This window comes from Lepisma saccharinum, chromosome 16, assembly GCF_977018435.1.
Source record: "Lepisma saccharinum chromosome 16, izLepSacc3.1, whole genome shotgun sequence".
Lineage (NCBI taxonomy): Eukaryota > Metazoa > Arthropoda > Insecta > Zygentoma > Lepismatidae > Lepisma > Lepisma saccharinum.
In genome coordinates, this window is record NC_139244.1 from 1,940,085 (window position 1) to 1,956,175 (window position 16,091).

At 36.0% G+C, this 16,091-nt stretch overlaps 1 protein-coding gene across 13 annotated transcripts in view; it reads left to right on the forward strand.

Moving 5' to 3' along the window:
• Msp300 (Muscle-specific protein 300 kDa) overlaps positions 1-16,091 on the forward strand; it is a 609,326-nt gene that overhangs the window by 289,506 nt on the left and 303,729 nt on the right. For all 13 annotated transcript variants that reach the window (XM_083137559.1, XM_083137560.1, XM_083137562.1 and 10 more), the window contains 9 exons: positions 787-930; positions 1,742-1,881; positions 5,699-5,897; positions 7,878-8,039; positions 9,219-9,383; positions 9,969-10,128; positions 10,936-11,539; positions 12,911-13,103; positions 15,032-15,305. In XM_083137559.1, coding sequence (XP_082993685.1) covers positions 787-930; positions 1,742-1,881; positions 5,699-5,897; positions 7,878-8,039; positions 9,219-9,383; positions 9,969-10,128; positions 10,936-11,539; positions 12,911-13,103; positions 15,032-15,305 — 2,041 coding nt within the window. The remainder of the gene's footprint in view (positions 1-786; positions 931-1,741; positions 1,882-5,698; positions 5,898-7,877; positions 8,040-9,218; positions 9,384-9,968; positions 10,129-10,935; positions 11,540-12,910; positions 13,104-15,031; positions 15,306-16,091) is intronic.

A 16,091-nucleotide genomic window follows, 5' to 3' on the forward strand; every position in this document is an offset into this window, starting at 1 on the left:
AAAACACCCCGTATCCCATTTTACCCCACTCCCCGGCTTGCCCCGCCTTCCCCTATATTTTTGTTTTGATACATCAAGCTACATTCTAATGGCTTGAGCCATTACTATTTTGAGCTGATCTGTTAATGATTTCTCTATCTTTGTACACTTTACGTTGACATTTTTTCAATTTAAATGCTTGAAATAGGCATCTTATTACAACTTGCGAGTCCATTAGTTGTGTCATTTGCCATTAATCCAATATTATATACATAAAAAGAAGATGCAATTTAATTTTTTTGGCAAATTTCCATGTTATTGAACTCATGCTAGTAAAATGAAAAAACAAATTTATCTGTAGCATTCAACAAGAATGATAAAATCCTTTCTTTCAATCCTGCCAGTTGCCAAAAAGGATTTTCATCAGGGTGGGGGAAAAACAACCTGTATATCTATTTTTAACATCATATTTTCTTTAATTTCCTTGATGAAAATTCTCATCTGCAGGATTGAAATGTTGATTTTATCATTATTATGGATCTTAAAGGTATGCATTTTATTATGGTTTACAAAAGTTCGTTTTTTTAAGGAACTTCTTTTCATCATAGAAGTAGAATAAATAAAATTACAGGATACAGAGGTTACAAAGTGTTATAATAATGTAATGTTTAAAACATGATAATTTATTAGCTATATCTGTTTGAAATTACATATTTGTACTTCGGAATCAGAATGAGAGGAATATTGTGTAAACAATAGTAGTTGTAAATCCATAAACGCTAATTTTCTGTGCTGTTGTTTGTGCAGGAAGCCGTGTCCCGCTATGAGCAGTTTGTGAAGGAGCACAGGGCATTCAATGATGACCACAACAACTTCCTCGAGTGGATTTCAAAAATGGAGAAAGACTTGAAGGAGCATGGCAAAATCATTGGAGAAATAGCAGTTTTGCAGGTAAGGAATACCACAATACTCATCAGTGAGGGTTTATATATATATATATATATGTGCCATGAAGATTTTGTGGAACGGAATTGTGTTGCTCCCATGTGTATGTTTAGTAGTTGTCCTTGCAAACAAGGTGAAAGGTTTATAAACAAGCATTCAGTTAATGTTATTTTTTTTTTTTAATATTCTCGAAAATATTTTTTTTTTTCACATGTTAAGATTGATGCTTCCACGTTGCAAAATTTGTGTGTTTTCCGATTAATTTTGAAGCCTTCATTAACTGAGGATGCGGCATCTGGGATGGATAAGGTAGTGCATCATTGCTTTGTTTGTTCCTGGGTGGAACAAACAAAGCAACCTGCCTGGTGGTGCTGGTGCATGTTTCTTGGTGTGCATCGTCTGCTGTGCATTCCGCTGGCAGCTGTTTTGGGTTCCGTCACATTGTAGGGTGGTGACTAGTAGTTTGGGTTGTCTGCTGCATTGTGTTGCTTGGTGGAACGTGGTTCATGTTCCTTGGATGGGCAGAAGGGGGTTGGGCAGAGGGATAGCATTTTTTCTTCTTGTGACCTGGGATTTTTTTTAATAACAGGGTGCCATGTTGGGTGTGCTTAATCGGGAACATACAAATTTACAATGCTGAAAAACCTAACTTCACATATGAAATACTAAAACGATTTACCGCATCAATCATGAAAGTTTTTTCTAATGTAGTTTACAGGAAAGGGGTGTGGAGAGCCTGTTAGTTGTGCTACTGAGTGGTACTGTACAGAAGAAATGTTGCACAAAATTAAAAGTAGTTTGTTCTTTCCTTTCGCAGGAACGCCAAAAGATGTTGAGGGAGCTGTCTGATGTGAGGTCGAAGGAGAGTGCTAAATTCGAAAACCTGATTGATCTAGGGGAGAAACTGTACACCCACACGTCTCCTGATGGAAGGGAAATAATCAGGCAACAGTTAAGGTAAAGAAGCATTGGTTTTGTTTTCCTAAAGTCAAGAGCAAAAGTGCTTTGTAACTGATTACGTGCAAAAATAATTTTCTCTAATCTAAAAAAATTAATGCAAAGGTAATCCCATTTATACTGACACATGTTTGTGTACAAAAATGTAAATATAATAAACTTTAAGGTAATAATTTAATTTTATTTGTACCACCAACTTGCTGCAGATTGTATACAAAACTTGGTGGCAAGTGTTCAGAAAATGAAATTGAATAACTTGTTTAAAAGTTAAGTAGAAATTGTAGCCCAACCAGAAATTGAACCTGAATCCCTGCCATTTTGTGCCAGTGTTCTACCAACTGAGCTATTCAGCCAGAAGGACCCACCACAATGTATATATTTTAATGAATAACCCACAAGATGAACATAGCTATGGTACTAGCAGTACAGGTACACTTATCTTCTCTATTCATTTGATGAGTGCAGTCAGAGAGACAATTGATAAGAATCTTTTGTACGTTATAAGCATAGGCGTGCACATGGGATAGCCACCCCCAAAAGTGGCCTCAAAAAACAAAGAAATATAGAAACTAGCATTAAAATAATATCCATGCTAAAAAAGTAAAGAATGTTGACTTATTTGAGATGTCCTGCTTTCCTCTCCCCTCTTTTTTCTTTCCCTAAACAATGTGAGATTATTAACTAACAATAGCATAGTAAAGAAGATGCTATAATTTTAATATTTCATCATCATATACCTAATAGTTTCTGTGAAAAAGGACAATTACGACAATTTGGCCAACATTGTGCAGATGGGCAGTTGAAACTTTGGAACAGACTTTTTCATAAAAAAATAGAATTATCTCGGCTCTTAAAACAGTAGAATTTATTAATGATAGGATATCATATGCAGTTTTACAGGGTAGGTGGTGGAAAATTATTTTAATAAACATACATGCATCAACGGAAGATAAAGATGATAATACTAAAGATGATTTTTATACAGAGTTAGAACAGGTCTTTGATAAATTTTCTCAGTATGATATGAAAATTCTGTTAGGTGACTGTAATGCACAGATTGGCAAAGAAGAGACATTTAAACCCACGATTGGTAAAGAAAGTCTTCATGAATTAAGTAATGATAATGGTATAAGATTGATTACTTTTGCAACCTCAAAGAATTTAATTGTGAAAAGTACCACTTTTAAACATAAAGATATCCATAAATATACCTGGTCTTCCCCAGATGGTAAAACTCATAATCAGATAGATCATATTCTCATTGATAAGAGAAGACATACTAGTATAATTGACGTTCATACACATAGAGGTGCTGACTGTGCCAATGACCATTATTTAGTAATTGCTAAATTAAGAGAAAGACTCTCAGTGATAAATCATAAGCAACAAAATCTAAAAGTTCTAAAATTTGATACAGGAAAGTTTACTGATGAAAGAATTAAGAAAGATTACCAAATTAAACTGTCAAATAGATTTGATGTTTTGCAGGATTTAAATGATGATGAAAATATAAATGAAACAGACGTAAATAAGAATTGGGAGCACATACGTAATGCAATAGAATCAGCAGCTAAAGAAAGTATAGGATACCATAAACCGAGAAAAAAGTAAGCCATGGTTTGATAATGAATGTCATAATCTAATAGAAATAAGAAATCAGGCTAGACTTAGGTGGTTAAATAACTCTGATGATACAAATCTAAACAATTATAATAGAATAAAGCGAGAAGTTAACCACACATTTAGAAGTAAAAAAAGAGATTACTTGAAAAGCAAAATTAACGAAATTGAAACAAACAGCAAAAATAAAAATATCAGAGATTTATATAAAGGTGTAAATGAGTTTACAAAGGGGTGGCAACCTAAAGTAAACTTGATAAAAGATAAAGATGGTGATTTTCTAGCTGACCCAAGCAATATTCTAAATAGATGGAAGAACTACTTTAATGACCTTTTAAATGTTCATGTAGGAGATAAATCAGAAGTAAATGAAGTCCACACAGCAGAACCTTTAGTTCCAGAACCTAACTTGACTGAAGTTAAAGATGCTATTAAAAGGCTAAAGAATAACAAAGCACCTGGCATTGATTTAATACCAGCTGAGTTAATTAAATATGGTGGAAATTCATTAATATGTCAAATTGTTAAATTAATTTGTTTAATATGGAATAAAGAAGAAATCCCTCAACAGTGGAAAGAATCCATAATTGTTCCTGTGTTTAAAAAAGGTGATAAAATGAACTGCAATAATTACCGTGGAATTTCTCTACTCTCAACAACATATAAAATATTATCTACCATTCTTTTAACAAGACTACCCCATATGCTAATGAAATTATAGGTGATTATCAATGTGGATTTAAACGTAACAGATCAACTACAGATCAAATTTTTCACATCAGACAGACACTTGAAAAAAAGTGGGAATATAGTCAAAATGTCCATCAGGTGTTCATTGATTTAAAAAATGCATATGATTCGGTCAAAAGAGAAGAAGCTTGTTACTATGATAAAAGTATGCACCAGTGAAACAGAAAGTAAAATTCGTGTGGGTATTAATGTGTCTGACAAATTTGCAATTCATGATGGGTTAAAACAAGGAGATGCATTATCTCCATTGCTCTTTAATTTTGCCTTAGAATATGCTGTTAGGAAGGTAAAAGAAACTAAAGAAGGACTAATGTTAAATGGTATGACTCAGTTGTTAGCATATGCAGATGATGTAGACTTACTGGGGGATGATGTGAATACAATTAAGAATAATGCTAAAATATTTTTCAAAACTGCTAAAGAGATAGGTTTGGAAGTTAACAAGGAGAAAACTAAATATATGCTTACAGGCCGAAACCAAGTGTTAGGTAATGATCAAAATCTAATTATTGATAACAACTCGTTTGAACCAGTTTCCAAATTCAAATACTTACGAGTAATATTAACAAATGAAAATTATATTAAAGAGGAAATAAAAAGTAGGCTTAATTCAGGAAATGCATGTTACTGCTCTCTTCATAAACTTTTGTCTTCTCGTTTAATATCTAAGAAACTAAAAGTTAAAATATACAAAACAGTAATTTTGCCTGTAGTATTATATGGCTGGGAAACTTGGTCCCTTACATTGAAAGAGGAACATAAATTGAGAGTATTTGAAAATAAGATCCTTAGGAAAATCTTTGGACCTAAAAGGGATGAGGAGACAGGTGAGTGGAGAAGGTTACATAATTTAGAAGTACATAATTTGTATTCATGTCCAGATATTATTAGAATAATTAAATCAAGAAGACTTAGGTGGGCAGGCTATGTGGCACGAATGGGAGAGGAAAGAGGAGTTTACATGATTGTTGTTGGGAAACCTGATGGTAAGAGACCTGTAGGAAGGCCAAGACGAAGATGGAGGGACAACGTTGAGATGGACCTAAGGGAAATCGGTAGAGATGGAAAAGAGTATATAGAACTTGCTCAAGATGGAAGGCCTGTGTTGCTGCAGCCATGAACCTTCGGGTTTAAGAAGGCTAGGGAGTTAGAGTTTGTATACAAATATGTACAGCAGTATTTAGTTAAGTCCTGAAAGCATGCGATGACACTCCAGTGTATGCCATGTTCCATGCATAATCATACAATTTATATTCTTTGTAGTATAGTTACTAATTAGTTATCTAATTTAAGTACTATAATGTGTAGTGAAATTGATTCAGCATAAGGAGGGAAACTCTTATGTACGTACAATCATAGCAAAATAGATGTGGAAAATTAGGGGAAACATGATTCCAAGCCGTATTGGAGAGCAATATTTTTATATTGCCTGACCTTTTGTTTGTAGAACACTACGAACCCTGTGGGACAACTTTACAGACGACCTCCAGGCAGCTTCGCATAAGCTTGATCAATGCCTTACGCAACTGGCTGAGTTCAACCAATCACAAGACCAGCTGATGAGCTGGCTGACAGGCGTGGAGAAGGCAATGGAGCAGTATGCGGAACTAAAGGATTCTTTGCAAGAGAAGAGGGCCCAGCTTCAGGTGCGGTTGCTTTGTAATGTAATATGATGATCTGTGGAGAAGTGAAATTTAACATTAATTTACCATTTTTTTTTTTTGCAGTAAATTGATACAATTTGCTTTAAACACCAATTTAATCAAATAAGACATTCATCTCTTTAGTAGAATTTCCTATAAACTTTTTATTGAGGATAATAGAGCAGGAAATTTACAGTTTTTAAGGTGTTGCTCATATTCTTTTGAACTGATTCCAGTACACACAATTATTTAACATTTTCAGCATGAAAAAAGTAAAAATATGTTAAGAAGGTACATGTGTCTATTATAAATATCCTTAGATATTTTACATTGATAAAGAAGCAGCTTTCATATATGAGGCATATTTTTTAAGTAAGTACCGTTTTGATATGTACAAAAAACAAGTAAACTTTTTGTAACAATTTTATTGTTACATGAAAGACCACACTTTTATCTACTTTTCCACATAATTGCCACCAATATTTAGGCACTTATCATATCGAACAACAAGCTTTTGTATTCCGTCATCATAGAAGTTTGCTGCCTGAGTTGACAGCCACTGCAACACGGCCGTTTTGAGGCTATCATCGTCATCGTGGCGCTGACCTCCGAGATGCTTCTTCAGTTGCAGAAACATGTGGTAGTCACTGGGTGCTAGATTGGGGCTGTATGGAGGATGATCAAATTGTTCCCAGCCAAATGATGCGATGAGATCTTGACAAGAAAAATCAAGGCGCTACCTAAACATTTGCTTTTGTGCGCCTCAGTTAACATTTTTGGTACCCATCGTGAGCACAATTTTCGATAGTTTAAGCATTCGGTAACAATTTCGTAGATAACACTTCTTGAAACTTCAGGGAACTCCTCTCATTACGAAGAAATCATGAAGCATCTGTTCTCTTTCACTTTTTCGTCGACTTTCTGCACCAAATCGACAGTGATCACTGAGGGTCACCCACTCCGTTCCTCGTCATGAACATTCTTTCGGCCATCTTTGAAAGCTCTTACCCATTTGCGTTCCATTCCATCACTCATAATGTTTTGTCCGTACACTTCACAAATCTGATGGTGAATTTCAACTGCTTTCACATCTTTAGCACTAAAAAAATGAATAACAGCACGTAATTCACAGTCGGCGGGATTCTCAATCGGGGGAGGCATTTTAAATATGCAAAAGCAAATGTATACACGATCGATTGTTGCCACAATGGCATCTGTGGCTTGCCAACAGATGTAGGTACACAGTACGCATACACAGGACACCGACCGCAGTGCAGCAGCTGCAGAATTTCAAAATGGTACTTACTTAAAAATACACCTCGTATTTATGAGAAGGAATAAGTTTATGAGATTTGTAAAGCATGTCAAGAATGTTGAGCTTGAAAAATATATTTGTTACATTTTGCTTAAATAAGAATATATGTAGTACTTCCCAAAACTATATTAATGAGTTAGTTCTCTATGATCAACATTTTGAAAGCAAATTAATAATAATAATACTGATTTCTGTGCTGGTATCAATATGCCATTTTCAGCTAATATTAGTACATTTTAAACCACTCTTGTTGACATGTTTCTGTCACCTGTTCTCATTTCTCCAGACTTTTATGAAGTAATAAATAAACAACCATTGTATACTAGAGGTAAGGGCAATGACACCTTCTCTTGAAGAGGAGGTGATTGCTTAGTTTTATATGACCAAGAAGAGTGGCTATCATGTAATGTACTCTAGTGTTAACTGACGTTTTATTATAGTTTTGGATGTCTTGAGAAAAGGTAACCACTTAATTTTATACATCAAAAGCAGTCAGTACTTATTCTTTTTCTAGTTAGTGACTAATTGTTAGGTTTAGGTTCCCCCTTTTATCCACCCATGGTAAGGCTGGTACTAAACTTTTATAAATTGTTGTCACAAGACAGTAAGTTTAATTTATGTTTAAAGAAATAAATAAATTAACCATGTGTTTCTCGTTGTGCCTTCAGAACCAGAAAATCGTGAATCAGGAAGTGGTGTCCCATCAACAGCTGGTGGAGTCCCTGTGCGACAAAGCTCAGCAGCTTGTTAACCAAACCCAGGATAAGTCCCTGTTGGTGTATTTGCAGTCTATAAAGAAGATCTATCAAAGCATCGCAGCCAAGTCTCTGGTAAGCACAAATATTAATCGGTGCAGATAATGTTGTTGAAAGTTAAGGATTTTGAAGTTACATGAGGACTTTTTTTTTTTTCAGCTTTATGCACAGATAGAGTACTCGGAAGTGGACCTACAGTTTAAAGTAGGATCCAAACTACTATGTGCCTCCACCAGGTATTGAACCTGGGGGCCTCTCGATTACAAGGTGATGATATTACCGCATTCGTGGAGGCCTATGTTGGCATTGTGTTTTTAATTATATAAATCGTCGTATGAATACCAGAGGAATGTAACTCCAAAAATGCATTTTTCACTTTTGTTTAAATAAGCTCCTCTGAAGAGTTCTATTGGGAGTCAGAGCGACGTATCTCCACTTCTAATCCTTAGCAGTAAGGTGTAGGCACGTATCTCCAATTCACTGACTCACTGAAGAGTCATACATATTCCTAATAATACATTATTTCCTCTCTGGTTCTCACACGATGAAATATATAGTGTACCAAAATTGCCTCACATTGCATACAACCAGAGTTATACTTTGAAGAAATTGTTAAAATGTAGTCCTGCAATTGGAGTACTTAATTTTCAAAACCACCATTGCCATTGTGTAAAAATGTTACAGTGTGGTGATTCAACTAGGATATTGAAGTTACTGCAATGTGTTGTTTTTCTGCTATATTTTGACACTGTTCACAGATGCCTTATTCATCCTCTTTAAGACCTTAAGTCTCTTACGTTAGCTATTAATACACTCCTCACAGAAAGTTTGGAATATTGTCATATTAGGCAATAGGTAATAGGCACAGTGGCATATGTCGGTGAAAACACAAGACCATGCAGCAGACAGACAGATACCATGTGTTGTTGCATTCCAAGGCTGTGCCAATCACCTAATGCCTAATATAGCAATATTCCAAACTCTTTGTGAGGAGTGTATATATTTGTTGGATACATTGCTTGTATGTGTTGTTCATTAAAATAACACAGGGCGTATCACTGTTCTTCATTGTTGCAATTACTTAAACCAATATGAAAATTACTGGCTCTCTGAACAAAGGTGTTTGTGAGAAAATAAACATCAGTATCACAGCCTTCAGTTCCAAGATTTTTTTCTCATTGCTGTATTTCTTGATCTTGCTAGTTGAGTACATCACATATGGGTTGTTAACTGATTGATATTATTTCCATACAGAATGTGCTGGAGCTGTTGGAGGTGTGTGCGCAAGAACACAACCAGTTCAACACGTTAGGCAAGAACTTCAGGGATTGGCTGAATACAGAGCGAGATAAACTACACGAATGTGACGACGTTAGTGGAGAGAAAGTAGAAATCGCCAGGAGGTTGTCTGCTGTACAAGTAAGTATTATAGAAAATATCTTTCGACAAAAAAATTGTCATTGTTGTACATATTAATGAGAATTCCAAGGAGAAACTGCCAGTCAGAATATCATAGTGAGATCTGCATTTAGTACAACCATTAAGGGTATTTTTTCCCAGTGGTATGGTCTCTGGAAGGACGGATGTGTGTAAATTATCACATATTTTTGAAACCCAATATTTGTGGTCTATGGGAAAATGATATAACAATTTTATTGAAACATATGCTGTCATAACTTTTCCCACACATACTAGTCCTTTAATTTTGAATATGCAAGGTATAAAACAGTATAAAAATTTGCCCTATGTATATTAATATAATACAGTGGAACCCCAATTTTATTATCCAGGATTTTACATTTTCCCACATTATTCAGGTATTCGAGAAGTTCACGTACCTCTAGATTATATTACGTAGTACATATTTGAATACCTTTAGCTTGGTTACCCTTTATTTAACTTTATGCAGGCATTTTCATTGTTAAAGTTTGCCCGCAAACTGTATTTTTTCAGTAAGTAGTTAAATGTAGTTTTTGTTAATGAAATTTTGCTTTACACTTTCAGGCTCTAAGAGAAAACGAAGCGCAAGGCCATAGCCAGCTGAACCAAATCCGTGAGCTGTTTGCAAATGTTTGCAAGAGAACAAGCCCCAAGGGGATCAGCGTGCTGAAGAAGGAAGTCGAAGATTTGGAAGCAGCACTGGACTCTCACATCTCTGCAATCGGTAATTGTGACAGAAAAAAAATTGCATGACTCAATGTTTCTTTTCCCCATGCAAACTAAGAAAAGAGGTCATTACAAGCTGTGCCAATTTGGTTCAATATTAATAGGAACTTTTGTTTCTTCATTGGCTGAAATTCTTTAATGTGCTAAATATTTCAAATATTGCACATACATTTTTTTACACTGAAAAATAAAGTGCAAGAAGAAAATAAAATATGTTAGAAGAATATGTAATACCTTAGACCACATGCTGCTGATTTATCCACCTTGTGATTGTAGCATTAAGTAATGAGGAAAGAACTTGTTTTCAATACTTAGAGTGCCTAGGTACACTAGCAGATTTTTTCAGAGGGGGCTGGAATTATAAAGGTGGATATTATGTAGCTGCATTTTATGGTGGTTCGGGGGATAAACAATGAAATATTTCATATCAATTTTAATCATAATTTTAAAAGTCATTCAAAGATAAAAATGTTAATGTGGGGTATTTTAAAGGGGGTTGCATTTGCACTTTGGTTTTTCCATAGTTCTTCACTTTTTTCATTAGAAAATTTCATTTTTCTTAAAATTTCGGAAGGAGCTGTAGCCCCATCAGCTCCCCTGCCTAAATACCCCCAGCAACATCTTCATTTTTGTCTTGTTTCTTTACCTAGTTTTTGTTATTATATTTTCAAGGATTTTATGACAGCAGTAAATATTGTCACTAGTCCCACAGCACTCTTTACTTTCATAACTACTGAAAAGTTGAAGCTCTCAAAAAATCTTGGCTGAAATGGTATCCTATATGAATCTTTTATGTTATTTTTAGGCGTGGTAGAAAGCAACCTGCAAGGAGCGTTGAAGCAGTGGCAGGAGTTCGAAGAGCAACTCGACAAGCACACCAAGTGGTTCAGGAACATGGAGGCTGTATTCCGTAACCAGCAGCTCCAGGTGTCTCTTCCGGAGAAGGAGTCTCAACTGCAAAGCTTCCGGGAGAAGCGTAACCTCATCACGGAGAAAGAGAAGGAGATAGACGAGTTTGTGGACCAGTCCCACGCCCTCCTGCACTGCAGCGGGGTGGACAGGATCAAGCCGCTGATCTCCCAGATGAGCAACCGCTACCAGCTGCTGCACGTGCTGAGCAAGGAGGTGATCAACCGCTGGCAGGGCCTGGTCGAGGACCACCGCAACTACGAGGAGAAGTTCCAGGACACCCTGTCGTGGCTCTCTCCCCTGGAGGAGCATGTAAAGGCGCTTGCGGTGGAGCCGAACATCGAGGCGAAGGCCAACAAGCTGCAGATTCTCATGGCCGAGAAGGAGCAGGCCGCGCACAGGTTTGGAAACCTGACAGCAATTGGCGAGCGTCTGTTTCCTGATACGGCAGCGCAAGGAAGAGAGAAGATTCGGCAAGATTTGAGAATGCTCAGAGACAGGTAAGAATGAACATTAAATTTTAGGTATGGACTGAAAAGGAATTTTTAATGATGCTGGCAAACTATCATTATAAAATTTGCGACCACCAATTCAATACAAAATTGCATTGTTACTTGAAGAACATGATGGGTTCTTTAACATTTTTAATTGATGTTTGTTAACAAGGTTACTGCAGGGGGTTTTACTTTTGCAAAAAAGAATTGCATATTTATACATTTACTTTACAAAACAATTGCATGTGGATTATATGCTTATATTCATAAAAATAACAACATGGCAAAATTTTGCACTAAATTACAGGCTATTTATTTATACATTGAATCAGTCAAGTTATCAGTGATAAACCATTTCACTGATATGACCATATTGACTGATACCGAGAGACTACAATTTAATGTGTCTTATTAATTTATTAAAGTATTTCTTAGAAGTTTGCATAATGATCGCTTTATACTGTAAAATACAGTGGAACCCCGATATTATGTTCCCGGGTTTTACATTTTCCTGCATTATACATTCAATCTTCATGGTCCCAACGCAGGAAAATGCTATAAAATTACCTCGATTTCACATTTTCCCGCATTTTAAAGTTTTTCCAGTTTGGTCCCTTGAAAACGTAAAATCGAGGTTCCACTGTAATACGCTGTAGACATCTTATTTCCAGAATTTCTCAATCTGACAACAAGGTTGTTCACAGATTTATACTGTACCATCACTTTCGGTATTTTTTTTAAAGAAAGCTAGTCCCACTAGGGCTAGGGCCACTTAACGTACTTGGGATAAAACTAGTAGAATATACAGAGACTAGATGCTATTACTATTGCATGTACATTTTCTTGGAATTCCATGCTTATCTTCTTGATCTCTCCTCTGTCAATACTTTGCACCACAATGACTGTGCATGTAGTCTTATTTCACAATCCATGTGCTTCTGAAAAACCTAAAACTAAAGTCAATGGTGCAACCACCTTCTAAGGGCCAGAGCCTTCTAAGCAGCTTTTTCATTGGGTGACATGTGGCCAGCACAGCAAGTCTCATCTCTGCTGCTTTGTGGCTTTTGAGACCAGAGCCATATACTTCTTCTTTCCAAGTATCTCCTGAATTGTCCTGACAATGCCGGGTCAACAGATATTTTGAGGGTTCACAGCAGAAATATGATTTTGTTCACAGCAGAAATATGATTTTGTTCACAGCAGAAATATGATTTTGTTCACAGCAGAAATATGATTTTGTTCACATCACAAATATGATTTTGTTCACAGCAGAAATATGATTTTTTTCACAGCAGAAATATGATTTTGTTCACACATTTTCCTCTTAATTAACTTACATTTTAAATTGCTAATTTCTGATTAATTTTCTTCGTTCAGGTGGGATAAACTTGAGGAGGGCATCAAGGAGCAACAGAAAAGGCAAGATGCCCAGTCGATGCAGTGGTCCAGCTACCAAGAAACCCTGCAGCAGACTCTTGTATGGTTGGACACAATGGAGAAGACGCTACAGCACGACCCCTCCAGCTGGTCATCACCACAGGAGACACGCTCAAAACTACTCAAACATAAGGTCAGTAGAATGGCAATTGTTGTACCAGGGTACCTGTTGACTTGTAGAGGTTTTATTTCAAGCCTATTTGCTGCCCAGCCAGGCTAATCAGGACTGGACCTACAGTTCAAAGCGGAACTAAAACGTGGCTCCTTCATCAATCAAACTTAATTGATTGTAAGCTAAGAAATAACCATTTTAAAGAAAATCGTAAATTAGATCAACAGTTATGATTGGGAGAAAACCTAACCAGAATCACAGGTTTCTTATTAGTTACAACACTGTGGAGAGAAATGGATTATGTGAATAATTGATTAAAATTATCATGTCACGTTAAGATGAGTATGTTAAAGCAAAACTCTGGTAGATTCATATAATATAGTACCAATGGAAAACTTATATATTAAAATTATAAACACTAAGTTGCTGATGTTACCTGTTAAGTGTTTTTATCTTAATAAACTGCCTTGGTCAGCAATTTAGTGTTTTTAATATGGAAACATGGCTTAATTAATTACAATTAAAATTATTCTGAACAACATTAAATTATTGCAATGTTCAAGTATCAAAATTGGTGAGAGTCAACAAGAGTATCGTCATTGGTGTTAAAATGGTCTCAGCTTAATCAATAAAAACTAGGGCTTATCCAATACTGATGTCGATGTACTGGAATGGCCCGATACCAGCGGTATTGATATTGGAAGGTATTGATATTGGAAGGTATCAGTTGGAGTTTATTTACCGATAGTCACAGATACTTTTCCATCACTTTGATAGTTTGTGGGTTTTGCAAAATTACAATATAACACTTTTCAGTGTTTAAATTATCCTGGAAGATATGCAAAATTCGAAGTTTCCATTGATTTTATACCAATATTATGTGAAAAAACTGCATTTTGTGATTAGACAATAAGTTCTTTTTTATATTCTGGTGTAATTTTTGAATATTTGAAAACAAAACTCTGCTTAAAATTAGTGCTTGTAATTGGAGTGGAATATTTACTCACTAATATTAATCAATACCTTGAACATTTGTTACAATTTACAAGCATCAATATTATTATCGGTAGGATTGAGTAAGAGTATTGCTATCATTATGGATACTGGTTCAAAATGGTGTTGTCTCATCCCTAAACAAAACAGAATTACTTTGAATTTTGTCACTGACCTCATTGCGGAATATCCTTTGAGAATGCAAAGCATTTGCAGCACTGATATCTCCACAATAGTATAAAAGCAACAAACGTTGCGTGGCAAGGCATGTACATTTTTTTTGGAGTTGTAAAGCAGTATGCAAGGACCTACCTTTGAAGCTGTAAGTTACCAATTTAAAAAAATAAAATAAGAGACCAGGACTCGAACCTGGGTCTCTGGCATACCATACCATTGCTCTAACCACTAAGCTACCAGCTGGCTCGGTAGCTCAGTGGTTAGAGCAATGGCATGGTATGCCAGAGACCCGCGTTCGAGTCCTGGTCAAACCTGCATTTTTCGCTGAAAATTTCTATGTAGTACATCTCCTGTGTATGCCTAATCTCAGGGCCGGATTAAGGTTGCAGCCCATTTCCGAAATAGGCCCAGAAGAATGAAATTTGGAGCCCCAATTTCGGACGCATAGACACAGCATTACTTATTATACAGTTACTATTATTCTTTGTGCTGTGACGTAACTATACCGTTGTGTTTATTGTTCACTGAAGATGTCAAGCATCAGGCCCAACTTTGTCTTAATCCAGCCCTGCGTAATCTACTACAATTTTTATGCCTATGGGATTGTGTGTGAAATCGAGAATGGTTCAAGTGTGTTGCAGGATTTATTCTCAAAGAATTGTCCTGACAACACTGACATCTGCAGTAAGTGGACCCACATGTTAAGTACTCTATGCATGCAACCACATAAGACTAGACAATGAAGATAAGTAAAGTAAATGCATTTATTTACTTCGCAGACTACATTGCAAGAAGTCCTTTCTCACAAGAGAGTGATAGAAGGTGTCACAGAGAAAGCCCAGGCACTGGTGCAGCTGTCGGGTGCTGGTGCAGGAGAGGTGCAAGCGACCATCAACTCCATCAACCAGCGATACGAAGACCTCGTGAACAACCTCCTCGTGACGATCACGGCCTTGGAAGAATCCCTGGATGCTCTGCAGCACTTCCAAGATTTGCAGAAGTCCCACCAGGACTACATGAAGCAGTTGTGGGACCGCCTCTCTGTCTACTCTGGTGAGCTATTTCAGAATAAGAATTTTAAGTATGTTATTATTCACTACTTTCAGTGGAACCCTGAATTTTGATTTTCTAATTTTATATTTTTCAACATTTCATATTCTCTCTCTCTCTCTCTCTCTCTCTCTCTCTCTCTCTCTCTCTCTCTCTATCTCTATCCAGCAGGCCCGTAGCTAGAATTGATCTCTAGGGGGGGCTCACGGTTTATCAGGTGACTTTTTAAAAAAACGTTTCACATTAAATAAAGGTAAGCTATTTTGTGTGTGTTAAGGGGGTCATTAAGTTAATATAAAACATTAAAGAAATAGAAATATAATACAAATAATACCCTCTTTTTCAATATCTTCTAAAACATGGTCATCTCTCGAAGTGTTAATTGAATGCTACTGACCTCATTCCTTACTAAACACTTCATACACTTTTGATTACACAAATATTTGTATCCCATATGAAAAATGCATGTTACTTCTCTCTTCATAAACTTTTGTCTTCTCATTTAATATCTAAGAAACTAAAAGTTAAAATATACAAAACAGTAATTTTGCGTGTGGTATTATATGGATGTGAAACTTGGTCCCTTACATTGAAAGAGGAACATAAATTGAGAGTATTTGAAAATAAGATCCTTAGGAAAATCTTTGGACCTAAATGGGATGAGGAGACAGGTGAGTGGAGAAGGTTACATAATTTAGAACTACATAATTTGTATTCATGTCCAGATATTATTAGAATAATTAAATCAAGAAGACTTAGGTGGGCAGGCCATGTGGCACGAATGGGAGA